Raw genomic sequence first — 27,957 nt, forward strand, 5'->3', positions numbered from 1 at the left:
AGTCATTTTTTATAGCCCCGAGTGTTGTCTTCCTGAAGCGGAAACTTGTATTTGCTGCATTATAAAATTAGAATATTACAATATTGTACTTTTCTCTTTGCCATCCCAAGATCGGAATTGTTTAAATTCACTTTGCAGATGGAGCAGATGATCTCCCTTCAGCTCTGACATGTGTTGGTACTTCTGTCTAGTGGGCGCCATGAGGGAAGAGGTCGAGTTTAATATGAGCCTTAATGAATGAGCCGCCTGTGACCCGCAAATCTTTTCTAGTTAAGATTTGGTGAGAATTGTGTCAATGAAATCTATAATCAGAGGGATCATTACTATAATTTTTTTTTTAAAGGGAGAGGGGGCAAAAGTAATTTAAATAGCCAACCATTCTGCACACAGACAAAAGATATCACCTGTCCCTGCTTACTGATATAAGTCCTCCAGCAGGAACAAATGGATGATTGATTTGAAGGTGACCTCACTGACCATCCAATGAGAAATACTCAGGTCCCCAGGCAAGTGGATGATGTTGACTTTCTAGGGCTACTTTAGGAAAAAGTCGAGTAATGAATAGATAAACACTAAGGAGGAGGAGGAGCTGATAAAATATCTCTGGATGACTCAGCCAACAGGAAGACCCAGCGAAGTTGAAATCCTTTTATTTGTTGAAGTTTTCCAGTTAGTAATACATTTGAGTGTTTTCTCTGTGTCCTCTTTCAGGAAATCCTATATGGCACACTAAAATGCATAGATGATACATTTATATATATTTCTAAGCAATGAATTTTACATAAAAGCATGTATACCATACTTAATTCATGAGATTTTTTTTTTTTTCCTTATGTAGGATAATTTTTGTTATACAGTTTTTTTCTTAGCCATTGTCTTCAAACCTAAGCCCCTGGGGAAGGATGTGTGATTCCACTCTAGGGTTGTTTTTTTTTTTATTTTGTGTTTGTTTTTTGCTTCTGTTTTTACTTTTCCTTATTATCTGTTTCTCTCTCTCTCTCTCTCTCTCTGTTCTTACCTACTATTTTCTTATGTACTTGTATTTTTCTGGTTTATGGAATAAAAAGAATTGTAACTACGCTACAGTTTTTTGGGAAAATATCTGGGTTTGGATATGAGTAGACTCTAATACGAGATAAAACTGATGGTGACAGAATAATTGCGAAAGTATAAATGTAGAGATATTATTTCTGTAGGAAATGCATCATGAAATTTTAAGAGTGTGTGGAAATACACCATATATTTGCCTTTTTATTTGTTACTTTCACAGTTGTGGTTCATGATATTAAAAATTATTCTCAGCCTGACAGAGAGAAGTTAAGTTTCATAAAGATACCTTTATGCTTTACCAGATCAAACTGTACCCTTCAGTAGAATAATACCAGAAATGGTCATGCTAGGATTTTAGACATCTACATTTCCATAAAGTATGTAAGTAAAATGTAAAAATGTTGGTAAAAGTTTATCAAGATATCTAAAAATAGCATATCTCTAGTTGCGAAGATTTTAACATGGTGTATACTGATTACTCTTTCAATAGATTTAACTTTCTACTTCCAAAAGGTTGAGACCTCTTTGGAACTATTGGGCCCAGTATTTCAACTATTTCACCTTTTATTCTTGTAGGAAAACCCTAATAAAACACCTACATTAGCCTGATTTTTAATACATTTCAGTTTAAACTAAAGGTCACAACTGTGAAATAAAAAAATTTTAGGCCTGTGAATCAAAATAAAATTATTGGATATCTGAATCAAATATCAGCAGCATAATGTATTGAAATCACAGTTTGGTAAGTCCAGTAACAAAGCAACATTGGGAGTCTTGGAATCTTTTACATTTTATTACTTAATGTTGGTGATACTGCACATTGCTGAAAACTCCTATCTGAATAAGCTATTTAAAATAGATGACAGTGTGTAAATTAAGTACACTTGTAAAGTATACATTCTTTTTACTCAAATTGCTCAAATATATTCACTGTCAGAATTAGATTGTTGGTTTTGCTTGTTCTGTTTTTTACTTCCTCTAATATGTTTAAGGTTTGAAAATATACCAAAATTGATATTTTAAGGGAAAATATAATGATTTATAATTTTTTTTTAAAAAAACCTATTTTTATTGAGATATAATTGACATAGAACGTATTAGTTTTAAGGTTCTTTTCACCTGGAATTATGCAAGAGAAACATTGTAAACTTTTATTTAAAACATTTAGAAGTGTTACTCCTCATAAAACATGATAATTTGATGTATATATATATATTGCATAATGATCACAATAGGGTTAGTTAACATCCATCACCATACATCGTTGCAATTTTTTTTGTTTTTTTTTTTGTGATGACAGTTTTTACAATTTTCTCTTACCAGGTTTCACATATACACTACAGAATTGTAACTATAGTCACCATGCTGTACATTAAACCTCCAGGACTTACTTATCTTATAACCGGAAATCTGTACTTTTTGACTACCTTCACCCATTTCTCTCTCTCTCACACACACACACACATATGCATGTGCCCCCACATGTGCACATACACACACATACATCCTGCCAACCGCTAATCTGTTCTCTGTATTTGTGAGTTCAGGTTTTTGTTTTCTTTTGTTTTAAGATTCTACATGTAAGTGAGATTATACAATATTTGTCTTTCTCTGACTTATTTCACGTAGCATAATGCCCTCAGGGTCCATCCATGTTGTCTCAAATGGCAGGACTTCCTTCTTTTTTATGGCTGAATAATATTTTGTTCGTGTGTCTGTGGACACGTGTATACAAACAGACACACAGACAGACCATGTTTTCTTTTTCCGTTCATCCATTAGTAGGGACTTAGGTGGTTTCCATGTCTTGGCTACTGTAAGTAATGCTTTGGTGCACATGAGGGTGCAGACATCTCTTAGAGATAAAGATTTTGTTTTCTTTGAATAAATACCCAGAGGTAGAATTGCCAGATCAGATGTACTTCTACTTTTAACTTTCTGAGGAACCTCCATACTGTTTTGCATGGCGGCTGTACCAGTTTGCACTCCCACCTACAATACACAAGGGTTCCTTTTCTCCACATCCTTGCCAACACTCCTTATTTCTTGCCATTTTGATAATTACCATTCTAATAGGTGTGAGGCGATATCTCATTGTGGTTTTGATATGCATTTCCAAGATGTTCAGAGCACCATTTCTCATATTTGTTGGCCATCTGTATGGCCCCCTTGGAAAAATGTCTTTTCAGATCCTCCGCCCATTTTTTAAGTGGGTTGTTTGTTGTTTTGTTTCTGTTGATTGTATGCGGTCTTTATATACTTTGGATATTAATCAGATCTATGTTTGAAAATATTTTCTCTCATTTCATATATTGCCTTTACATTTTGTTGATGGTTTCCTTTGCTGTGTGGAAGCTTTTTAGTTTGATATAGTCCCACTGTTTATTTTTCCTTTCGTTACCTTTGTTTTGGTATCACATCCAAAAAATCTTTGCCAAGACCAGTGTCAGGGAGTTTACCCCCTATATTTTCTTCAGAGTTTTATGGTTTCAGATCTTTAATCCAGTTGAGTTGATTTTTATGTATAATGGAGATACTGATCCAGTGTCATTCTTTACCATCTGGCTCTCCAGTTTTTCCAGTACTATTTACTGAAGAGAATATCCTTTCCCCATTGCATAGTCTTGGCTTTGTTCTTGTGAATTAGTTGACCATGTATGCATAAGTTTATTTCTGGGTTTTCTAGTCTGTTCCATTGATCTGTGTGTCTTTTAATATCGGTGCCATACTGTTTTAGTTACTGTAGCTTTGTAATATAGTTTGAAATCAGGAAGTGTGATGCCTCCAGCTTGGTTCTTCTTTCCCAGAATTGCTTTTAGCTATTCAGGGTCTTTTGTGGTTCCACACAAATTTTAGATTTGTTCTATTTCTGTGGAAAATGCCATTGGAATTTTAATAAGGATTGCATTGAATCTGTAGATTGCTTTGAGTGGTATGGACATTTTAACAGCATTTTTCCAGTCCAAGCATGGAATATCTTTCCATTTATTTGTGTCTTCTTCAGTTTCTTTCATCCATATCTTACAATTTTTGTTTTTTAATTATTATTTTCTGTCAAAAAGCAAAACATTGAAAAAATGACACATCTCTCCGTCTGCTTCTGTGTATTCACTTAGCAGTGGCTTTCACATTTTATTAATCATGGCCCTCAGTAAGAAATACATTTTACATTGTGACACAATACAGACAGCATATATACAAGTTTCATGAAATAATAAACTTGTTATGTTGCTTATATTTTCTATTTTAATCTTTTTATTTTATTTCATCATTTTTAAATGTTCCTCTTGATCCACTAAATTGATCTCGTCACACACAATTTGAAAACTGCTATCCTAGAATATTTGTACTCTAAGAAAAATAAATAGAAGTATCTCTGTAATAGTTGGAAACAACATTTATCTTTTCTTCCTGCTTTTCCAGTTTCCATCAACCCTATATAAATGCTACAAAATGAAATGCTTCATAACATGAGTTAGCAAATGCTCTGTCACTAAACAAAAAGACACGTAAAGTCTATTTTTCAAAGAAACATTTATTTCTGTTGATTGTGCATATTAGACATATGGGGACCAGTTTCTCATTTGTTGTGGAATTTTATTCATTCTCCTGCCTTGTGAAGACTTAAAACAGAAAGAGATGTAGTAGGATTCAGCCCGGGATGTGTGCTTACGAGGGTTATCCATCACTACAACAGGTTGCTGAGGGGGGTTGGGAAAGTGATCTGTATTAGAGCTTTGCTGCATCTGTCCAGGATGACATTGATTCAGCTCTGCCTTTGACAGTAAAAATAGACGAAGACGGCCATAACTATATATATCTTAACATCACTTAGTAGAATTACCCAAGAGAAAGATCATAAACCTTTACTTAAAACATTTAGGAGTGTTATTTCTCATTCTTTTCTAGGAGCAACCCTTAAAAATTAATAATTCAGATATGTTAATACTACATCATATTAATAATTCAGTACATATTAGTATTTTCTTTGTTAGGTGTCCTTACAGCTTTCTGTCAACGAAATCATGGAGTGTTTTTCTCAGTTCTGGGATGGAGAATTTTTTTGTTTTATTCTAAGTTCTAGATACATCCATCCTTAGGATTCCGGTGATTATAAACATACTGCATATATGATAATTGCTCTAATTTAGTATTTTATTTTATTGCACATACTGATCTTATTTATGAAGACAGTAAGTGTTAATCTGGTTAAAGCTGAGTTGCAGTTCTTATTAGTCACATGATTGGGGCAAGTTAAGGTTATCTACACCTCAACTTCCTCATCTGTAATATGGGTACAATACTAATGAGGTAATGGATGTAGTGTTTATGTAGTAACCCTAAAATATCTGTAGTAAAGTTTCCCCAAAAATCATACAAACAGGAATGGAAACCAAGCATTTATCTGATTTTATAAAACAGTATACTGCCACATGATTTCTTAAGAATTAGACTCAAGAATTGCCTTACCATATCTAGATAAACTAGATAGCAAATCTTGTAGTGCTTCTCCATTTTTTTCCACTGCTTTCTTGTCTCTTTCTGAAGTTGCTAGTACAGTATGTTATAGAAATTATAGCATAGACCCTGAGTGTGTTGTCTTTGCCTTCCACTAGAGACTATGTTGGCTATAAATGGTGACAGTATGTTTTTGTGACTCACAAAGAATTGTGATGATTTTTAGTACATATATTTTAAATATAAGGAATACTTTATAAAAAGTGGTGAGACATATAATAAGTATTTGTTAAGTAACACGTCTCTAAGTTGATAATGATAATAGACCTTTTTATGAATACCAAAAACTACATGGGGTGAAGACAATTTAACACTCTTTATGGCCAGTTTAGATAGATAGATAGATAGATAGATAGATAGATAGATAGATAGATAGATAGATAGATAGGGCCAGTTTAGAGAGAGAGATGGCCAGTTTGGATAGATAGGTAGAAGACAGATAGATAGATGGCTAGTATATAGAGAGAAACATGTTGATAGATTTTTAATAAATTGATTTCAGAAGTTTTATCTGTCTTTGTATAAAAGTCATCAGCGTCAACATTAAATACTATGGTTTAACCCACTTCATTTGCATTAACATTGCTCTGGGCGTTATGCAAAGTCAGAACAAGATAGTATCTGTCCTGCTGGTATGCCAAAATGTACTGTAAATGAATATATATTTGACAGTGTTGAGTTAATTGTATAGAGAGAGAGGGACGAAATGCATTCTCTAAAACAATTTGATTTCTAAGTTTCAAAATATTTTTCCACCAAAAAACATTCCTTTTTCTAGGCCACCTTTTCTAAGGACTTTCTCATGCGCTGTAACTCATTGAAATGAAAAATTTGTCTGTAAGAGTAATGCCTACGATTATAAATTCACTGGTTATGTTAAGTATATTTTTTATACTCCCTGGAAATGAAATCTTAGTTTCTGTTTATATTTGGTTATAGAATGGTTTGAGCAGAATTGTTATTTTAGAAAGCATTAGAAGAGTAAACTGATTGGTGGAAAATTGAGAAAAAAACAGTAGAATAACTAGCCCTCAAGGAAGATAGTTGGGAGCCTAGCTAAAGATAAAAGTTGATTACCAAGGATAGTCTAATATAGATTAAGAAATGAAAAGTAAGCTTTATCTTTATATCACTTTTGTTTTTGCATTTAGCAAAATAGATATCCAAATATAGTGTATATAAAATTATACTGCCCAAAATATCATCCCCCCCAAATGATCCACATGCACTCAAGACTGTTCTTTATCTGCTTTTGAACCAACACTTCAAACAAACTTTGGCCATCAGTAGTGTGAAGGGCCGGATGCCCGTGGTAAGACAAATAGTTAATACACGTATGCACACATTCATGAATGCTAACTGGAAATTAAGAGAATTTTTTTAGTTTAATTTGAAGAGCAAGAGATGAGAAAAGAATTTCTGCGTGGTTAATTCAGTGCATGCATGCGGACTAATAATACTAATGACACAGAACTTTTCTTCAGCGGTCTTGCATTGAGGAGCAGTAATGTTTGCATAAACTGTTCTTGCTCTCAAACGGCCATTAACCAGCTTTGGCATGCTGGTTCCTTAGTGAGGAAGGATCTAAACAGTGTTCGTCTCAGAGCCGCCGCAGGGGGCGCTAGGTGGGAAGGCCCCTCCGGCGGCCGTGTGCGGGCTCAGAATGCTGTGGCCTCCAGCAGCAGTTACCCTGAGAGAGGCAGCCAGTGTGGCCTGTTCCCATCTGTGCCTAACAAGTCAGCACCCTGATGATGGTAGGATATCTCCCAGAGGTACATATATTTTGAATGGCTGCCCTCGATGACAGACCGTGTTTATTCCCAAGGCCGTCCTGAACAGATCATCTGGTTTGATTGAAAGAAACACTTGGACATTGACGGAAGAGAGGGTTGTTTGGGGGGAGGAGATTTGGTCCATGGCTTTCATCAGCACATCCTATTAAAATAACAAGTTTGGAAGCTTTTCTTTTTGGCCATACGATTTGGCTCCAAACAATCCCATATATCTGTCCTTTAAGTATCATTGCTTTGATCTTGTCCCTTTGCTCCAGCAGTGACCACAGTCTCTCTTTACTTGGGCCAGTTCTGGTGTCTGCCTGTTGCCATAGCACATTTTTTTACAGTGCCCCTTTCCATCTCAAAAGTGTCTCTGGGCAATAGATTATATGGTTATTCTAAACTCTTACCTGAAATTCCCTGTTTTTAGAATTCATCACAATTTAAATTCCATTTTTACATGTCTTTTTGTGATATCTAGTCTATATATATAAAGAGTCTCTTTGACCAACATCCTTTTGTATTGCATTTGTTGATGTGGATCAATAAATCCTGATAAACTGGAACGTTTATTCGGTTTTTAAAAATGACATCATTTTTTCTAAGCACACTGGATTAAAGATGGCTGCAAAGTCTTTACACAACTCCCGTGGAGAGGAGAATCTGTCTCCCCTCCCCTTGAGTCTGCACTGGCCGGTGACTACTTTGACCAACAGAGGATGGCAGAAGTGGTACTAAGCAAGTTTTGGGCCTAGTCACTAAGCGGACTAAGCACCTTCCACTGTGGCCTTTTGGGGCCCTGAGCTGCCATGAAAGAAGTGCAGCTACTGTGCCGGAGGTGCCACAAGGAGACCATGAGAGTCGCCATGCCCACCGCATTCCAGGCCCGCAGTTAGGCCATCTTTGACCCTCTGCTCAGCCCAGCCCTAACCGAACACTACTGACTGCGCCCGGTCAGTGCTACGGGAGCAGAAGAATTGCCCACCTGAGCTCCACCTAAATTCCTGACCCATACCATCATGAAATACAGTAAAATGGGGGGCGCCTGGGTGGCTCGGTCGGTTGAGCGTCTGCCTTCAGCTCAGGTCATGATCCCAGGGTCCTGGGATCCAGCCCCACATGGAGCTCCTGGCTCAACGGGGAGCCTGCTTCTCCCTCTCCTGCTCCCGCCACTTGTGTGCACGCTCGCTCTGTCTCTCTCTCTGTCAAATCAATAAAATCTTAAAAAAAAAGAAATACAGTAAAATGGGTATGTTAAGCCATAAAGTTTTGGGGGTTGTTTTTCATGCAGCAGTAGTTACCTGAAACAACAAAACGTTTTTAATTACACATGTTATTTTAGAAGTTAGTTTGAGAAAAGAGTGCTATTGATGCTTTGGATTTCTCGGTAAAGATCTTTAAAAAATACTTCCTAAAGATAAATGATAAGTGAATGAGTTAATGTATCTTAACTCTTAAAAGGTGACAGACAGAAGCACCTCCACCTGCCCTCACATTTATCCGCCCTCAAAATTTATCTGCCCTGTGTCGTTTTACTCTTCCCATCCACACGTAATTAACTTTGAAGATCACATTTGATTTTATTAAGAATATAACATGTTAGGGGCACCTGGGTGGCACAGTCAGTTAAGCATCTGACTCTTGATTTCGGCTCAGGTCATGATCTCAAGGTTGTGAGATCGAGCCCTGCATCAGGCTCCACACTGGGAGCGGAGTCGGCTTGGGATTCTCTCTCCTCCCTCTGCCTCTCTCCCCACCTCTTTCTCTCCCTCTCTTTAAAAAAAAGAAAAGAAAAGAATGTAACATGTTAGAGTTTAGTTTCAACAGAAAATCTAAGTATGTGTATATGCCCTTTGACATATACTACCATCTAATTTAACAAAAAAATTTCCTTCCATGTGTTTATTTGGTGGTAAACTGCTTCAATTTTGATATCGGGCATCTGGCACATAGAAAGTTTGTTGAATTAATGATTATAGGTCCCTTCAGGTCATTACATTATGCATTTTGGCCATTTTCCTCCCAAGTATCTGGACCCCCCCCCCGCATACCACAAATCAGATTAAGCGTTTCAGTATCTAATGCAAGGTATGATAAAGAATAAAAAATAAAATATTCTGGATAGTGTTCATCCAAAAATGCTTTTCTCAGGCTGGTGACCGGGGATATGTTTGCATTGTTTCTGCGACATTTCTACTATGGTCTACATTAAAAAAAACTGTCATATTTTGAAGACTTTCTTTTCATGTACTCATTCTGTTTTGTGTGTCTGTAAAAGAGTTGATTCCAGCGCTGGCAACAGGGCTACATATAAAACATTGCTAGCCCTTGTTTTCCTGAGGGCCCAGATGTAACTTCAAAGGTAGCACAGCTGGTGTAAAGCAGAAACAAGACTTTGTCTCAGGACTCCTAACTCTATTCAGAGTTTTGTTATGTGTTGTTTTCTATTTTCTTTCATTATCTCACTAGGGCTTCCGAGCCATGGCTCATATCTAATGACTTAGCAGTCTTCGGAGTGAGAAGATGACTAGAATGAGAAAAGATACTTCTGTTCAGAGAAGATGGGAAATTGTCAGCCTTTGATATTAGAAGGAATCGTATTTATCCTGCTTTTTTCTAAAGTAGAATGGTCTTCCCGTAGACGGTTAGATTTAGTCATCCTTGCCAGGCGAATGGGAGCCGGAGATAGAGGAGATAAGAGTCCATGTAACATTCTTTGTATATTTTTACAAATCCATCACCACAATTAAGATTCTAGAACTGACTTGACTAACAGATGGTTTGAGCGAACTTAGAAAAGAGTAATTAGCATTTCTGTAGTATTTTACAGTATCCATAATACTTTAATGGCTAATTCATGTAAACTGCCTCGCACAGCGTCTGGCACCTCCTAAGCCGTCTACAAATGCCAGCTATTATTAGTAAAATCACCACCATCGTGTTCCTCAACATAATACCCAAGGATCGTTACTATTTCTGTGTCACAAATAAGGAATCTGCGGCTCAGAAAGGTCACCTGATATCCACGGGAGGAGAGCTGGGCTTTTTCTAGGTCCCCTAAATCCAAATGCAGTTCTCTCTCCCTTACAATGCACTCCATCAGGACTTTAGCCAGGGGCCAAATTGTGGTTGACCTTGACTCTTAACCTGGGGATAAGCTTTATCTAGTCACTGCAGAGCCAACACATATTTTTCTGAGGTCGCCGTTCAAGGGGATGGGGAGAAAACTATGTGCATTGTTTTTAAGATAATTATTGTGCAAGTGGCATCAAGGATAGAATACAGAGGTGTGAAATTGGAGGTAGGATCAGCTCGGAGACTGTTGCATCATTCAGGCATGAGTTATTTTGGAAATGGAAGGGTTTCTGTAGCAGGAATGAAAATGAAGGGCCAGGTTTTCTCACATCCAATAATCCTTGCTCTCCCCATCCTCTGTACTCACTATCCTAGACCTGTTACAGCCCCTCATCCCAAACCTGATTGCTATTAAAGACTTGAAGACCTTTTGCTTACCAGCCATTCGTCCTTGCTGACTCCCACAGAGATTTCTTATAACTGTTTTTCATTTCTTTTACTTCAGTGTTGGTTTGAATCCTGACCCAGTGTCTGTAGTCCATCCTTCTCCATTGGCTGCTGTCGGGCACCATAACGTCTGCCAATGGTGATGGTTTCCAGCTCTTTTATTGTGCATTTGTTGGGTTTGCCTTTTCCATCTGTCACCTGGTATTCTGGTTCGAATGTAAAAACCTGTTTAATAGATATCACCAGTCAGTCCTAACGCTAATTGAACCAACCAATTAACAGCATCATGTGTAACTGATGTGTTTGTCCCCCGAGGTCTTTATTGCTGGAGAGAAGAAATCCTAGTTCTATTAGTCTGACAATCCAAGCTTTCTAGACATCCGCTGTGTTGGGGTTTGGGGTTTGCTTTTTCTTTCCGTTTTATTTGGTGGTGTTTGCATTGTAATTTGAAAAGTAAGAACTATTTTTGATACCCTACTACACAAATAGAACAGTGTCCCAGGACACATCCTTCTCTGTCGTCATTTAAAAATTCCTAAAAAAGTTTTAGCTCTTCATAGCTTTGCTGCCTCTTAAGGTCTTCTTCAATCAAAAGTAGCTTTTAAACAGTATTTGTAATTGAACTTTAACTGTGTACCAGAGATGTGAGTTTTCATTCATAAGCATTTTTGCCAGAAATTCTGAAATGAAGGGGTGCCAAGAAGATGCATTCTGTAACTTAACCTGGTATAAATGTATGGAACAGTTCAGAAAACTTGACATTCCTGAGCAATTGGCTCAGTGTAGTCTCTTCAAGTACAATAGCCAGACCTGTTTCAATGCACGGGTTTCAGATTGCAACTCTCACCAAAGGTAAAACGCACGTTTTATGTCTGAACACATTTGTTCCTTTGATAGATGAAAGCTGTGTGCCCTCCATATATGCATCCAAGCTTGAATTTTCCCTGCTGCTTAAATTATGTAGGAAGACCCGTACTTTGCTGACAGATTTTTAAAATGATATATTTTGATTTGGTGACTGAATATATATTAAATTACATATTGAAATTTAGCTACACATTCAAGTGTGAAATATAGACCCATCACTGCTTTCTTCTACCTTATTTTGGCTATCTTGAATATTGTGCATTTAAAAAACTAAGAATCAACTGGTTTACTCAGATAATTTTTTGCATTTGGTTTTTCAGTGACAAGATCTTAGGCTTCTAGTTGTAAACACTTCCTTACAAGTAACACATTACTGGGATAGAAAATCTCCATTTCTGAAAAATAAAAAGCCAAATTAAATGTGTAGTCATTCCTGTATTTTTTCTTTTTAATAGAGATCTTTGAAGTGCTATGGTTTTCTTGATAAGCCTGAAAAGAACTGTGGGCAGATGGATCCAATTTTAAATTTGAGAGTGAAGAAAATGTTCAAAATTGTTTTCATTTTTATTACCAATGACATGTACTTTAGTATTAGTATTCCTTACACCTTCAGTCTTTAGCCAATTTTGAATATAAATTAAACAGCATAGAACTTGGACAGAAATTTAAAATTGCTTTGCAGCATTCGGCTGAGTAATGAACTTAACCGATCGACTGAATAATGCACTTGATGTGCCTTGAACCCCAGAGCCAAGATGCGTGCTGACTCAGTTTGTCTTGAAGGTTATTTCCTGTTCCTATTTTAATGAGGAAATCATTTAGATAATTATCTTATTTATTGATTTTTGTTTGCAGTTTCAATTTATTTTTTTTTATTGCGGCATCACTTCTGTGCAGTAATGTGCACCCACCTTCAGCGTCTAGCTGGACAAATCCCAGAGGAAGAGGCAGGACAGACCTTTCCAGCCACAGCAGTTTCCCTCGTGTTCTGTCCCTGTCACTTCCATGCTAAGGGACCAACACAGAGTAGTTGTGTCTACTCCCGAGCTGCTGGCTTCTGTCCTTTAGCACCCGCCATGTGAGATTCATCATGTCGCTGCTGGTCGTACTTCATTCCTCCCCGAGCTGCGGTCGTCCCCTGGGATGGACGCACCATGGCTTCGTTCTCTCTCCTGGGCATGGGCATTTGCAGAGTTTCTAGATGGGGGCTATTATGATGAATGCCACTGTGAGCATTCTAATACATATCTTTGGCTGCATACGTGGACACTTTCTTTCGGTGTATACCTAGGAGTGGAATTACTGGGTTGGAAATGCATACGTTCAGCAGTAGTAAATACTGCCAAATGATTTTCCAAAGCAGCTGGACCAATTTCCTCTTCCCCTGATCCTGTCAGTCTTTTTAATCTTAGCTAATCTGGTAAGATTCTGGTGGTACCTCACTGTGGTTTTAGTTTTTGTTTCCCTAGTGTGTGATGATGTTGAACACCTTTTCACATGCTTCATGGTAATTTGGATGTCTTCTTACAAGAAACACCTACAAATGTTTTGTCCATTTAAAAATTGTATTGTTAGGGGCGCCTGGGTAGCGCAGTCGTTAAGCATCTGCCTTCGGCTCAGGGCGTGATCCTGGCGTTCTGGGATCGAGCCCCACATCAGGCTCCTCCGCTATGAGCCTGCTTCTTCCTCTCCCACTCCCCTGCTGTGTTCCCTCTCTCACTGGCTAGCTCTCTGTCAAATAAATAAATAAAAAATCTTTAAAAAAATTGTATTGTTTTCTTTGGTAGAAATTCTTTATACATTCTGGATAGAAGTCCTTCGTTAGATAAATGTATTGCAAATACCTTGTCCCGATTTTTGGCTTACCTTTTCACTTGCTTAATAGTTTCTTTTAATGACCATAAATTCTTAATTTTAATGAAGCCCAGTTCATTAACCTTTCCTTTTATGGTTCTTGTTTGTGTCCTATTTAATATATTTTTCTAAGACTCTTAAAGACTTAATTAAAGTAATAATTTAGAAAGAGCTAAAAAATGTACATTTACAGTGTTGCATAATTATCATTCACAAACTTTCAGGAATAAAATGTCCAAGTGTTTGGTAAGAGTTGAAGAGTAAAATATCATTCTCTTTCTCTTAATAGTAATCTGAGAGTATATAGGAAGACCTTCGATACGGTAAAATTTGAGTGGCCTGCTTCTTTCCCTCTGCCTATCTTTTACATTTTCTTCTGTCTAAAATGTTTAATGCCTGGTTTTTCCCATGGTTCATTCATCTCTCTATCTTCAAGCTTGTGCTTCAATTTCATCTTCCCAGAAATGCCTTTGATCACCCCGTGGAATTAATACTGGCCTGCCCAAGTTCCTACATAATAATCAGGATTCGTTTTCTTCGTAACAGCCATCACAATGTTTAGCTATATTGTCTGTTTATAGTGTTTCCTCCAACTTGAGTGTAAACTTCAGGGACCTCATTTGTCTTATATCCCCAGTCCCTCACACAATACCTAGTGGATACTCAAGAGCTATCTTACTGAAAATCTGTGCACCCCAAATTCTTAATGATGTAAAATGTAAATAAGAGTTCAGACACATGAGCTAATTTTTTACAAAAGTAAGGGAAAATTTTTATTAAAAGAGGTGAAATTTGACCTGAGCTTTGAGTGGTATTTAGAATTTGATTGGCAGGAAGTGATGAACTGCTAAATTCTACACCTGAAACTAGTATTACACTATGTGTTAACTAACCGGAATTTAAATGAAAACTTGAAAATTAAAAGATAATAAAAATAATAATTTGATTAGTGGGGGCCACTATGGTTAAATGACCGCCATGAACAAGGAAACAGAATTTAGAGCAGAAGATCCTCTTTGGAAAGTTGTAGGAAGTAAGGTTGGATCAGGTATGAAGGGCAGGAGTTTGGATAGCTAAAGAACTAAACAAGGGTTTAGATATGATATGGTTAACATTGGAAAGCTAATGTCAGCCCCTGAGGAGGGGCTATGATTTTCCTCTGTGACCTGCTTTAACCATATCCCACAAATTTTGGTGTGTTATGTTTTCATTTTCTTTCTCTTTAATCTTTTCTAGTTTTCCTTGTGATGTCTTCTTTGCACATGGGTTATTTAGAAGTGTATGGTTCGGTTTCCAAATATTTGTATATTTTCCGATATCTTTCGGTTACTGATTTTTAATTTAATTCCATTATGGTCTTTGACATTTGTTACAGCTTTTATAGCCCAAATATGGTCTATCCTAGTGACTGTTCCCACACTTTGGGAAGAGTGTATTCTGCTTTGGTTGAATGGGGTGTTATATGAATGTTAGATAAAGTTGGTTAATAGCCTCTTGCACTGCGACACAGTTCTCACAATTGTGGTCACCTTCCTGGCAAAGTGGGCAGAGAGAAAAGAGAAGGAAAAACAGAGATCTCCCATATAACCCCTGACCCCACACATGCATAGCCTCCCTCATTGTCAACAACCCCCACCAGAGTGCACATTTCTTACAATTGATGAACCTACATTGGTATATCATAATCACCCAAAGTCCACAGAGTTTACTGTTACCTTAGGGTTTACTCTCGGTGGTGTACATTCTGTGGATTTAGACAGATGTTTAATAACTTGCATCCATCGTTATGGTATCCTACAGAGTATTTTCAGTGCCCTAAAAATATTCTGTGTTCCACCTATTTATCCCGTCCCTCCCCCGATCCCAGTTCCTTGCAACCACTGATCTTTTAACTGTCTCCATAGTTTTGCATTTCCCAGAATGTCATATAGTTGAAATCATACAGTACGTAGCCTTTTCAGATTGGTTTCTTTCACTTAGTAATGTGCATTTAGAATTCCTCCCTGTCTTTTCATGGCTTGATAGCTCATTTCTTTTTAATGCTGAATGAAATCCCGTTGTCAGGATAGACCACAGTTTATTTATCCATCACCTACTGAAGAACATCTTGGTTGCTTCCAAGTTTTGGCAATTAAGAATCAAGTTGCTGGAAACATCCACATGCAGGTTTCTGTGTGGACGTAAGTTTTCAGCTTCTTTGGGCAAATACTAAGGATTGCTGGATTGCATGGGAAGAGTATGTGTAGTTTTGTAGGAAACCACCAAAGTGGTTTTTACATTTTACATTAACATCAGAAATGAATGAGAGTTCTTGTTGCTTCACATCCTCACCGGCGTATTTGGTGGTGTCAGTGTTCTGGATTTTGGCCACTCGAGTAGGTGTGTAGTGCTATGCATTGTTGTTTTAATTTGCATTTTGCTGATGACAGATGATGGTGGGACATCTCTTTATATGCTTATTTGCCATCTGTATATCTGCTTTGATGACGTGTCTGTTAAGGTCTTTGGCTCTTTTTTTTATTGGGTTGTTTGTTTTCTTGTTGTTGAGTTTCAAGACTTCTTTGTATATATTTGGGTTATAATCCTTTATCAGATGTGTCTTTATCAGATGTGAAAATATTTTCTCCCTCAAATGACTTTTTAATCAATGCCTGAGTTGCATTGTCGTGATCAGTTGGTCCCTCACAAACTATTAGGAACCCATTCTTCTGATACAGTGTCAGCCCTTAATTTCTTGGAAAGCAGATTATCTTTATTAACCTGGGTATGGAGTATCCCTAATAGCTTTGAATATCTTTTTAGTGTCATTACTCTCCTTGCTTAATTTTTATATTACATTTACAAATTTCTCTGTTTTTCTTCAGTATGCATTTTGAAACCAAGAGAAAGTCAGAGCGGAGGATTGTGGTTTCCTTTCATTATTCAAACTAAATTACCAGAAATGCCCTTTTAAGATGAAATATTTAGTCACTTCAAAACAAGTCAGTCTAGAGGAAGAGAGCAGCCCTACTTGGCTCGTGTTTTCCATCCTTACAAGAAGTGCTGATGTGTCGTGCTAGCAAGCTGCGGTAGGAGCTGTCGCCTCCCGGCCAGAAACAATCCTTTTCCTTCAGGACTGCTGTAATACTTTATTGAAAGATTAAAAATATCAACCCCAAGGGTGGGGAAACAGGCACTCTTAATTTAAGCACCATTGGTTGAAATATAAATTCGGGGATGTCAATTAAGACTGCGTGTGTGTGTGTACACAATAGTCTGATGCATTAACTAAGAAATATGATTTTTCTGGTTCAAAGGTGAAGCCGTACACACACGTGTGTACCGTTGAGACAGAAATCACACTTCTCGGCGTAGTTCATCACATTGCTGTTTATGTTAGTGAAAAAAATGGGGGAGTGGGAGCCCTCCATATATACTAATAGGGAAGGAATAATTAAATGAGGGTATAGCTGCAGGTTAGAACTATAGAATGTAATATTCCTTAGTCCTTAATAAAATATATACCCACTTATTGAAATAGAAGTTTCCATGATATCAAGTGATCATTGAAGCTACTGAATATAATTGGTATAATCACCTTTTACAAGATTTTATATCTATGTTTGTATAGATTCATATAGGAAAATAGTCTGGAAGGCTATATACCAGAATAGGTAGACTGTTCTCATGGAGATGGTATGAAAAACATTTTTCATTTTCTTCTTTATCTATTTAAATATTGCTCGGGATTTTTATCCTTATGCATTCCAGTTGACCCTTAAACAACACAGATTTGAACTGTAAGGGCTACTTACATGCAGATTTTTTTCCAGTAACTACAGTATAGTACCGTAAATGTATTTTCTTTTTATGATTTTCTTAACATTTTCTTTTCTCTAGCTCACGCTCATGTAAGAATACAGTATGTAATACGTATAACATACAAAATGTGTGTTCAGCAACTGGTTATGTTATTGGTAGGCTGCTAGTAGTTGCGGAGTAGTCGGAAGTTATGTGTGGTCAGCGGCCCACGTCCCGCATTGGTCGGGGTCATCTGTACTTATTTCATCTGTCCAGGGAGAGGAGAAAGAAAACCTGTTTTCGTTTTGGAGGAAAGAAAAGATTTTTCTATTCAGAAGGGTAAAAGAACTAGAACCTCTGAGAAGGGCCAAGATGTTGCAAATGACAGCTCATGAGATCGGGATAAAGTTTTTAACATTGACTTTTTAACACTAATGTTTCACAGAACTGACAGGACAGAACCAGGTTGTTTGAGATAGGAGTTCCGCATCACTAATGATGTTCAAATATAACCATTTGGTAAGGTTGTCATGGAAGTGATTGGAGCACCAAGTGGTTTGACATTTTGCTTTGAGACTCTCTCGGTAGATGAGATTTTTAACACGGGTAGAAGGTTGAATCAGGGGACCTAATAAAAATCCTTCTGATGTTCATCCCTGCATTCAGAGAGAATTGTACTTCAACCTGCTGGTGAAAAAGTGACTTAAGAAGAAAGCACGTGATTAAATTCACGTGAAACATGGCTTGCTTTTAATATGCGACAATACAGCACCCTCCAAAGGCAGTTACAGGGGCTGACAGTAGGGTTTCTGCCTACAGCTCGTCACTGCCTGACAAATGAAGGGAAGGAGGCATTGATTCTGGACTTGCCCCAGCGGAAAACCATGAACTACAGAAATACGACATTATTTGGGGTCACGAAGTAGATTGATCAGGCCACTGATTTCTAAACCCTGCTGAACCTTACAATTAGTCTTCAGAGCTTACACGCATAGATACATATTTTTAATAGGCTCTCTGTGGGTCCTGACCCCGCAGATTCAGATCAGGAGCTCTGGAGTACGGCCTGGGGATCAGTATTGTTTAATTCTCAAGTAATTTTGGTGATCGGCCAAATTTAGACGCAGCCACAAACAAAATATTCATACACACATACATACACATACACACATATCAAGACAGTTACCAAGAAAGGAGAAGACAACATAAAGACCATTGGAAAGCAGCAAATATTTTGACTGAGAAGCCGATCCACACTCTACAGCTAGGTGCTACTGGAGCCTATATGACGTTGCTCTCAGTGCATTAAGCAGACTACTAAAAGAACTAGTTTTATTTACCCAGAACTGTCATCATACTCGTGAATACGATAAACAGTATGAAAATGCATGTGGATAAAACATGGGTTTGTCTGCAGCCTCTAAACAAAAATAAAATTATTTGAGCCTCATAACCATAACCCTGGTCATGCTCTTAAAGGAAATGTCAAGGAAGATACGCTAAAGTGGAAGAGAACCCAGCTGAGGTTTAAGACATGGACAAGATCAGGTTAACAATAATACGTCACCTGAATATTTTTTGGAATTTTGCACCTTCAGTTTCACTCCCAAGTGCTATTAGTTAGACTGGGGGGGGGGCGGCATTGAAGGCAACCTGTAAAACTGTCAACAAATCTAGAACATGGAATGAAAGGAACTGCTGTCACCTATTATCCAAGTGCCTGGTCTTCTTAAACAATAGAGTCGACCCCATCATAAATGTCACATTCGTCTTCTGAGGCCACTTCTGCCTCCCAGATTTCCAAGTTCTCTACAGCCTCCAGGGAGCTTGTTCCCTCACTGCAGGGTTTCAGGCCACAGGAACTGTGGGAGGTGATATAGACGGACCCCGCAGGCCGTGTGCTATTCCCCGAACCGCTGTGCACTCCCCGCCCCCCTCCCAGCTTTCACATTGTCAGCTCCAGGTCCTGCTGGAATGCTCTTTCCCAGGCACCCACTCTGCAAACTCCCTACACCCATCACATCTTTGCTCACACACCACCTTCCCGAGGCCTACCCTGACCATCTAATTTAGAATTGCACCTGTGCCCCAGTCCTGGCCCAGACCTACATTTTCTTTCTCCAGTGCACTTAACCACTTTCAGTAATTATTTACTAGTGTTTATTGTCAGATGTCTGTCTCCTCTGCTAGATTGACCTCACTGTGAGGGCAAAGATCTTCGCTTCGTTCACTGATGTCGCTGAAGTGTCTAGAATAGCATCTGGCACATAGTAGGCTCTTATCAAATAATTATGTGTTAAGTGGATGCATAAATACATGATGCCTTGATTGTTCATTGCTATTTATGCTGCTGCGGGCGGCTTTCAGTAGAGCTTTCCGTATTCCCGCAGCTACAACCGTCCCCCAGCTGAGGTCCCGAGTCCCAGCGCGCGGGCAGGAGCCGCTCCACTGGTCGAGTTGGAAGCCTTTGCTGCTTGGTGTCTTGTCCGCATGAGATCTGAGGTTTCCCCTACATTTTGGCCTTAGTCCTGCTGTAAACTTTCACATCCCTTGTAGAGATCAGCCTGTTGGGGTTGTGCTGAGAACAGTGCTAAGCTCTCAGCAATCACTCTGTAAATGGTAAGTATTGATTATGGCGCTGGCCCCCTGTGTTCTGATTTTTAGCTGAGGAGCACCTCAGAAATGATAGTCCAGCTCATGTTATAGCTCAAGAAACTGGAGAACCAAGAGAGTAAGTTAATTCTCTAAATTCACAGAGCTAGCTGGAAGCAGTTCTGGGACAGGAGTCCGGGTCTGGCGTCGTTCGGTGGTCCTTCAGCACACCGTTTGCTACCGCAGGGAGGAAGGTTTCCCCACGCCCTCCTCTGTTCTGTCCACACAGAGCTTTCCTTCTTTCCCTTTGTGTTCTCATCTGCCTTCTTTAGAGCGGATCCAGGTTTTTCCAAATCTGACCCCCCAAACATGGGACCCACTCTGTCATCCCAACCCAAAGGTCCGCGTTCCCTTCCACACAGGTTCCCGCATTTGGAGAAGGCTTTTCTGCTTTGCTTGTCCCTCGTTACCCTCATGCTCGGCACGGCGGACTAGAGATGGGGAAGGCTGGCGGCAGGTGGCTGCTTCATTCCGGGACTCTGGGTCGGTGTGTTCGGCGCGTCTGCCCTCCAGAGCTGCTCACGTCCATCAGCTCCTCTTCTGACCCTGGGAGAAGCAGGCATCTCAGAGCAGCCGGCGGGAGGCGAGAGAAGCGCCGTCCTGCTTTGCTCGAGGACGCGGGTGTTTCTAGTTGTCTCGTGAGCTTTACAGCAACCTGTGCGTTAAGTGGGAACAGATCTCTTCCTCCTTTTTTACTGACAAGGAAGTGAAATACAGGTGGATAGAGTAAATGGTTTGCTCAGTCTCGCAGTCTCCGTGGCAGGGCTGCAAGCTGAGCCTCCAATCCTAGTTTAGAATCTTCTCTACTGTGTCATATTTTAATGTTAACAGAAAGAGAAAAAAATATTTCTCACCGTCTGCTATTCTGAAATGTACATAATACCTTTTTTTCCGGAAGACCTTATTCAGTCTTTGAAAGTCTTCTGAGGATATCAGTCTGGATTTCTCTAGCATTTTTAGCGAGTGGGTCTTAGAAAAGACCACTGACAATTCGAATAGTGATATAAATGGACCGGTTCCCTGACACTAACTAAATTGTCATCTTCATGTGACAGTCATTAATGCTGTTACATACGGACCTATGTTCGCAGTATTCTGGTTGCCCTTTTGAGAATCTGTTGGTAGCATTTATTCTGATTCTTGGTTCAACAATGTATCATACAACTGTTAATGATTTGAAAACCCACATTTTGTGGTTTTTAATTAGGAGCGTAAGAAATATTTCCTTAAATATAAAACACGATATATTGCTGTATTAAAACTAAAAAAATTCTCTAAAATATGTATCGCTTAACTCATAATAGAAAGTGATGTTTTATCACTGTCGTTTTAGTTAAGTCTTGTAAACAGAGATTGAAATTAGTTTTTAACCTAATTAAATTCAACCAATACATTGACTGAATTGTATTAATATTTATGTTACCTCACTGCCGAACAAAATGTTTTCAAACACACTGTGGCGTATATACTCTCATAAAAAAAATGAAACGCAGTTACATCTTTGCAAGTCAGGTAAGGGCATGAGATGGTCCTGATACGACTTCTCCGTACAGCAGGTCAGGAGGGCTTGTATGCGGAGCTGCGGACACACGGTGTCCGTAATGCGGCTTCATCTTGCTGCCATTTGTCCTTCCCAAGGCCATGGGCTACACGTGGTTGTTTGTAGGTGAGAGTCCTAGAAGACGCGGCAGGCTCTTGGGTCCTGTATTCAGAGCTCCCAGTCTGACGAGGCCAGAAAGCGAAAGGCACAGTTGATGTGCAGTAAATCCGTGCAAAGTCAGTTGTGCAAATCCGTTTCCTGCAGACCGACGCCCAAGTTCTAGACTTACAGTTGATACTGTTACTCCACACACTTTTAAGTTGTTTTTACGTTTCAGATCGCTACATGGCCCGCTGCCTGGAGCGTGCCCTCTCGTGGAAAGCGTTCCCCGTTTCGTTTAGTGCCAAAGACAGAAGTGAGCCTCTGTCAGGAATATAGTTTGCTTTACAAGTTAGGAATGACTTTCTAACAGAATGATGGAATTGTGGAAGCATTCTCACTAATCTAATCGTAACCACCAGCCCTCGCTCAGTTTCCTGAAGGATAACAGCTCTGTGCGAGTCCCGCCCCAGTGAAGCCTCGACCACGTGACAGTTTTCGAGCAGATTAGCTGTGTCCAGTCACACTTGTTACCACTCGTGTGCAGTTTTGCGGTTTGCTTCCTTGATACATTGGAGATGCACTCTGCGTAGGAGAAAGTACAACACACACTCACACGCATTGACTTATACTCTGAGATCCCAAGAAGCTTTTAAAATGGTGTTTAGAGTAAAAATGATATCCTTATGAAAATATATTAGCAACATTTCTTAGCACAAACATAAACAAAATAGTGAATAAACATGCCGAGTAGCACCATGTATTTTTACACGGGAAGTAAGCATCGTAAAGAGAACCGTCTTTAGGTAACAAAATGATAACAATAGAGCCTTTTTTTCTTCCTCTCAAATCATTTGTTATCTTTATTAGTCGAGCCTTTTCCTAATGTCATAACTCACAGTCACCTTATGTTAGTCTGTCTGGCTCTATAACAAAAATACCGTAGACCGTGTGGCTTAAATAATAGGAATTCATTTCTCACAGTTCTGGAGGCTGGAAGTCCGAGGTCAAGCCTCTGGTAGATTCCACGTCTGGTGAGGGCCGCTTCCTTAGTTCATAAACTCATCTTTTTTTTTTTCCTAAGATTTTTTTGTTTGTTTATTTGGGAAAGAGCGAGAGAGCACGAACAGAGGGGAGGGGCAGAGGGAGAGGGAGAAGCAGGCTCCCCCATGAGCAGGGAGCCTGACACGGGGCTCAATCCCAGGATGCCAGGACCATGACCTGAGCTGATGGCCAACGCTTAACCCACTGAGCCACCCAGGGGCCCCATAGATTCATCTTTATGCTGTGTCCTCACACAGCGGTAGGAGCAAGGCAATACTCTCCTGTCTCTTTTAGATATTAAAGGGCATCCGGTCCCATTCATGACCTAATCACCTCCCAAAGGCCCGACCTCTTAAATACAATCCCAGTGGGGCTTAGGTTTCAACGTCTGACAGGGAGACCGCCTATTTATGACACACCTGTTCTGTTTAGGAAGGAAAAGAAGAGACGGCGTCAAATAAAGCTAATGATTGAAAAGTTGAATCCTTGTCAAGCTGAAAAGAACGATGATTGTCTTTCAACTGGCCAATCTAGAATAGTTTTACAAAGGGATAGGGTGTAGTTTTACTTGATAGTTTTTCCTCCTAATGATTTCTCCTATCTTTTTTCATATTCAGGAACTATTCACACATGACCAGCGTGTGTATTTATGGAACAGAGTAAAATGCTGACAATTATAAATTGTTTGTTTACTCAGTAGAGCTATTACCTCATCAACTGAAATTTTGAGTAAGCCTCTCTCAGAATGAAAAAAAGTTTAAATTAATCCACCTAACAGGATTTATTCTGAGATTCTGAGAATAATTTTCCAAATATATCTGGAAAGGTAAATTGATTTTAAAAGATGTATAATTGATGAATTAACCTCAGTTCAAAAAACCCATTTATGATCCACTATGAGAGCAGCTTCTAAATGCCCTCAGGTAGATGTCAAGCCAAGTGGAGCAAGTAATTTTTCACGCAACTCAAGAACGAATATTTGTAGAATAGAAGGGAAAAAGAGAGCGTGCATTTTAGCCGTTGACCTTTGTGCTAACTTCTACAATTCATGCATATTGTTTACTCTCTTGTAGGTATGAGAAAGTGCCAGTCATCTTGGTTGGGAACAAAGTGGACCTGGAAAGTGAGAGGGAAGTGTCGTCCAATGAAGGCAGAGCCCTTGCGGAAGAGTGGGGCTGCCCCTTTATGGAGACTTCCGCCAAGAGCAAAACAATGGTGGACGAACTCTTTGCAGAAATCGTGAGGCAGATGAACTATGCCGCACAGCCTGACAAAGATGACCCGTGCTGTTCTGCATGTAACATACAATAGCCTTCGAGTACGGCTGTCCTGCACGGGACCTGCCCACTACCATAGGTGACACACGCCTCGTCTGCCCGACTACGGAGCTTGCAGGATGTGTGGTGTGAATCTTCAGTGAGATAGCAGCCCTCATTCAGCCTTGAGCAGTGATTGTCACTTGATATCTGAGTAACATTTGGGTTCAGTAACTCCAGTTTTCACCATGGTCCGCAGGCTCCTGTGTGCACCTGCAACTTTAAGGCATAGCCAGTGGATCTACAGGGTGACCTCCTCCGAAAGCTACGATGGCATTGTCACTGGGTCGACAGAAGCAACTATTGTGTACATTAAAAGTAACCATGCGAGAGAAACCAGAAGAATCCCTATGACCACTTACAGTTAAAATATTTTGTCTTCTTTAAAAAAGAAAAAATAAGTAAAGGAGAAATATTTTCCTACGAGAGGACTGAATTTCAGGACTTGAGATAGCGCTTCTAACCGATGTATCCCGTCAAGTAAGATACTAACAGCTGACTGCCAGCAGCATTCCAGGGAGCGAATCTTTCCTCAGCTGACATGTTCCTGTTTCTCAAAATTGATGCTTAATTGTAGATGTTATCCTAATTCGTGACGCGGAACTAACTTCGTGCATCAACCCCTGATAGAGCAGAAGTCAGAACAGGCTGTGTAAGAAAATGCAGTCTGGCTTTTGAAAGTGTCTCATCTCCTGCTTTGCCACAGAAGACGGAGGCTCCCACCAGGGTTCGAGCCGCTTTAAAACCCCAAACCCACCCTCTGTTAACAAAGCAGGGATGGTCTTAATTACTTTACTGAACAAGAAGGAAGCAACTGTAATGGGAAGATTGCCGAGCCTTCTCACAAGATGCGTCCTGGTAGATTACCGAGTACCATCGCGTAAGGAAAATGAAGCCATGTTGCATCCACATGTTCCCATTTGCAGAAACCTCACAGGACAGTACAAATATCTTGCATTTTTACGTGCGTGAAAGCAGCAAATTTCTTCTTGCCTTTAAGGGCTATGGTGGTGGTGTGATTCTTGGCTAACCTGCTTTCGAAATCAAGTTTGCTGTAGCAGAGCTTTATTGCAGGCATCTAAAAATTGAATAACCATGTGAAATAATTTGGGCTTAAAAGTAGAACATAAATTATAGAGTGGAAGGCAAGGGACAAAAAAAAAAACCCTTTATCTTTAATTTTCCTGGGGAATTATAAAAAGATTTTCTTATAACACTTTTGCCCTGATTACTGAAGTGGCAAATAAAGCTAGAGTGAATATTTTGTTTTGAAAAGGTGCTGGAGCTCGGACATTTTCGGTTTTCGTAGCCATGAGGTATTTATCATTTGCATGACTAATGGCACAGGAAAAACCTTTCCTAAGTTTTTACAATCAAGCGTAGAAGGGTTTTCAACAAACTTCAGAGTTATAAATGCTGAAGAGAGTATCTTGAGCTAATCCTCTGGAGAGAAATCTGGCCCTCAGAGCTGCACTATCACTGAGCCTGCGATCTGCGTACTTGCCTCACACTTGTTGGCTTCACACACTTGTGCAAGTAACCTCTGGTCTTACGTGTGTACCTGAGAGAAGAGTGTGTGTCTGTGTGTGCATGTGTGTTTATTGTTCCTAAGAATTTGGCACAAGTCAGAGATAATTGCCTATACTGAGAATCCGTACTGCAGAATATAGTGTATCAAAAGCATTGTTTTTCCTTTTAAATTATTTCCGTGGTTTTTTACACATTATGGAAATCATTGCTGGCCCCCAAGTGCTTAGTAAACTGGCACTGAGCTTAGAGGATAGCAAAACGGTGGATAGTACTTTTTCCACAGATGAGAAAACAGAGTATGTGGGTACAACCAGGCCGTGATTGTCAAAAAGCTTTGAGTTGTGAATATTTGCATTCTTCAGTATAGTTTTTTCTTAACAACCCCCAATTGTGAAGCACCTTGTTTACAGGACAGAAAATTCTAACCAGTTTTCTTGAAAGCAATTTCGGTATGTAACAGTTGATTCAACTCAAAACATTTAGAGACTTCAGAGATTCAAGAAGTATGATTTATCTGCAGAAATAGAAATATTTGTTAGTGAATCGGCTGAGATTTGAAGCCTCTAACTTCTCAGAATCATTTTTTTTTAAGAATTCCATATTTAACAGCAATTTATGACAACTAAGATTACATATTAAAAACCTCTGTAAAGACTACAGTTTTACATTATGGATTGCTATGCAGAAAGAAAAAGAAGTTAAATGATACAAAAGGTATGGCAAAAACGTAAGGTGGAAAAGATTACCTAACCATTCGGATTTTTGTTCGGAAGTGTTTGTGTCAGACAAGAAGGTGGGCTTTTACTGTACAGCTGTTACTAAGAACCGATCTGGCTGCCCGATCAGTGTTCCGCACAGCCCTCCGTGTTTAGTGACAAAGCGTCCAACATCCCCAGAAACATGGGAACCCTCTCGTGCTCTTCCTGTTGATGTTTCATCTGGTAGGAATATAACTCGGTTGGAATGAGTGTGTTTGTGGAGATGTTACTAACAAGCTGAGGAACAGGAGGATTCAATGACAGGACGTCACAGTGGCTACAGAGAAAAGTCGGCGACCTTGCGTCCCTGTTGGTTTTATGCCCTGATCAGACTAGCAACTAGATAAGTGAAAGTTTTTCTAACATGCCTTAAAAAAATGTTATGGTTTGATCCAAAGACCCACTTTTTCTTTAGCTGTTTGTGATAAGCTTTTCTTTTGTTTTCATTTTGTCTCGTTTTACCTTCAACAAAGGCAGCGTTTCTTAGAAGTTTTTTTTTTCATTTTCGTTGCAGCTTTTTTTTGGGGGGGGGGTTGTTTTTTAAGCTGTGATAGTGATGGTAACTGATGCCTTTCGTTTTGTTCAATTTACACCAAACAAGCTACATCTGATCAAAAGCGTTACCTAAAATCTTCCTTCAACTATTGAAAGGTGCTTCGATGATTTTCTCCTTTGGTTTGTAGAATTAGGACTGAACTTTGGACCAAGCGCTTAGAGTTGCCATCACTTTTCTGTGGTAAAACTACTGATATCTGCTTTTCTTTATAAGGAAATGTTGCCTAAGGATGTCTGCTGTTTGTTTTCAGGAGTTTTCCCGTGGGAATGTTGTCTGCCTGTGTCTGGATGTGAAAAGTGCGGATTTTGTTTGTTGCCGTTCGTTTTCTTGTTGGTTTGTTTTTTAGTTGTTCTTCTCACTAGTCTTGTGTTCGCACTGGTAAGCTTTACTTGTCTCCTTTGCCAATCAAATGTTAAAGACTATGGGGGTCTTTTTTTTTTTTAATTAACGTGTCATTGTGCATCTATTAAATCTTGATCAGGGTTTCAAGAATGACTGCAGTGGGTTTTGGAAACAGACTTATCATTATTGATTTGGGGTTTCCCAGAGATATAGTTCACACTTAATTGTTGAGCTCTAATACAACTGACCATTTAAAATTGAACAACACTTTATTGTTTTGTAACAATGTCAGTTGTTAAACCTTGACATTTCAATTAAAACATGAATTGTAGTTATAACTCAATGCAAATTCAACAGTTGTATTTGGAGTTAAATTATTTTAACAAATAAATTTATTTAATGAAACTTTCTCTGGATTTGTTTGGTTCGGTTTGGTTTTGTACATGTTGGTGAGGGAAATGTGTTCAATATGTAGGGAAACAACTAAAAACTGCCATAGAGTGAATTTAATACTCTTGATACAGAAATATTCAAGCTGAATTAAATTGAGACCGCATCATATAAAAAGGGAGGTTAATCGATCATGTTCATACCCCTTAAAAATCATAACACAAGGGAGACTAAAAATCAGTAATTACAAATATAACCTCCCCATAAGTAGTATTTTCAGTTTTTTATGATAGTTGGCTAATTGGAAGTCTCCATGCTAATGGTTCTAGGTAATTAACATTAATTAGCAGTTGTCCTGTGATCC

At 39.0% G+C, this 27,957-nt stretch overlaps 1 protein-coding gene across 1 annotated transcript in view; it reads left to right on the forward strand.

The window, feature by feature from the left end:
• The window catches only part of RAP2A (RAP2A, member of RAS oncogene family), a 33,687-nt gene extending 6,079 nt beyond the window's left edge, over positions 1-27,608 (forward strand). Inside the window, exon 2 of the mRNA XM_034665393.1 lies at positions 23,775-27,608. Coding sequence (XP_034521284.1) covers positions 23,775-24,012 — 238 coding nt within the window. The 3' untranslated portion in view covers positions 24,013-27,608. The remainder of the gene's footprint in view (positions 1-23,774) is intronic.
• Positions 27,609-27,957: the final 349 nt, after the last annotated feature.

This window comes from Ailuropoda melanoleuca, chromosome 7 (assembly GCF_002007445.2).
Source record: "Ailuropoda melanoleuca isolate Jingjing chromosome 7, ASM200744v2, whole genome shotgun sequence".
Lineage (NCBI taxonomy): Eukaryota > Metazoa > Chordata > Mammalia > Carnivora > Ursidae > Ailuropoda > Ailuropoda melanoleuca.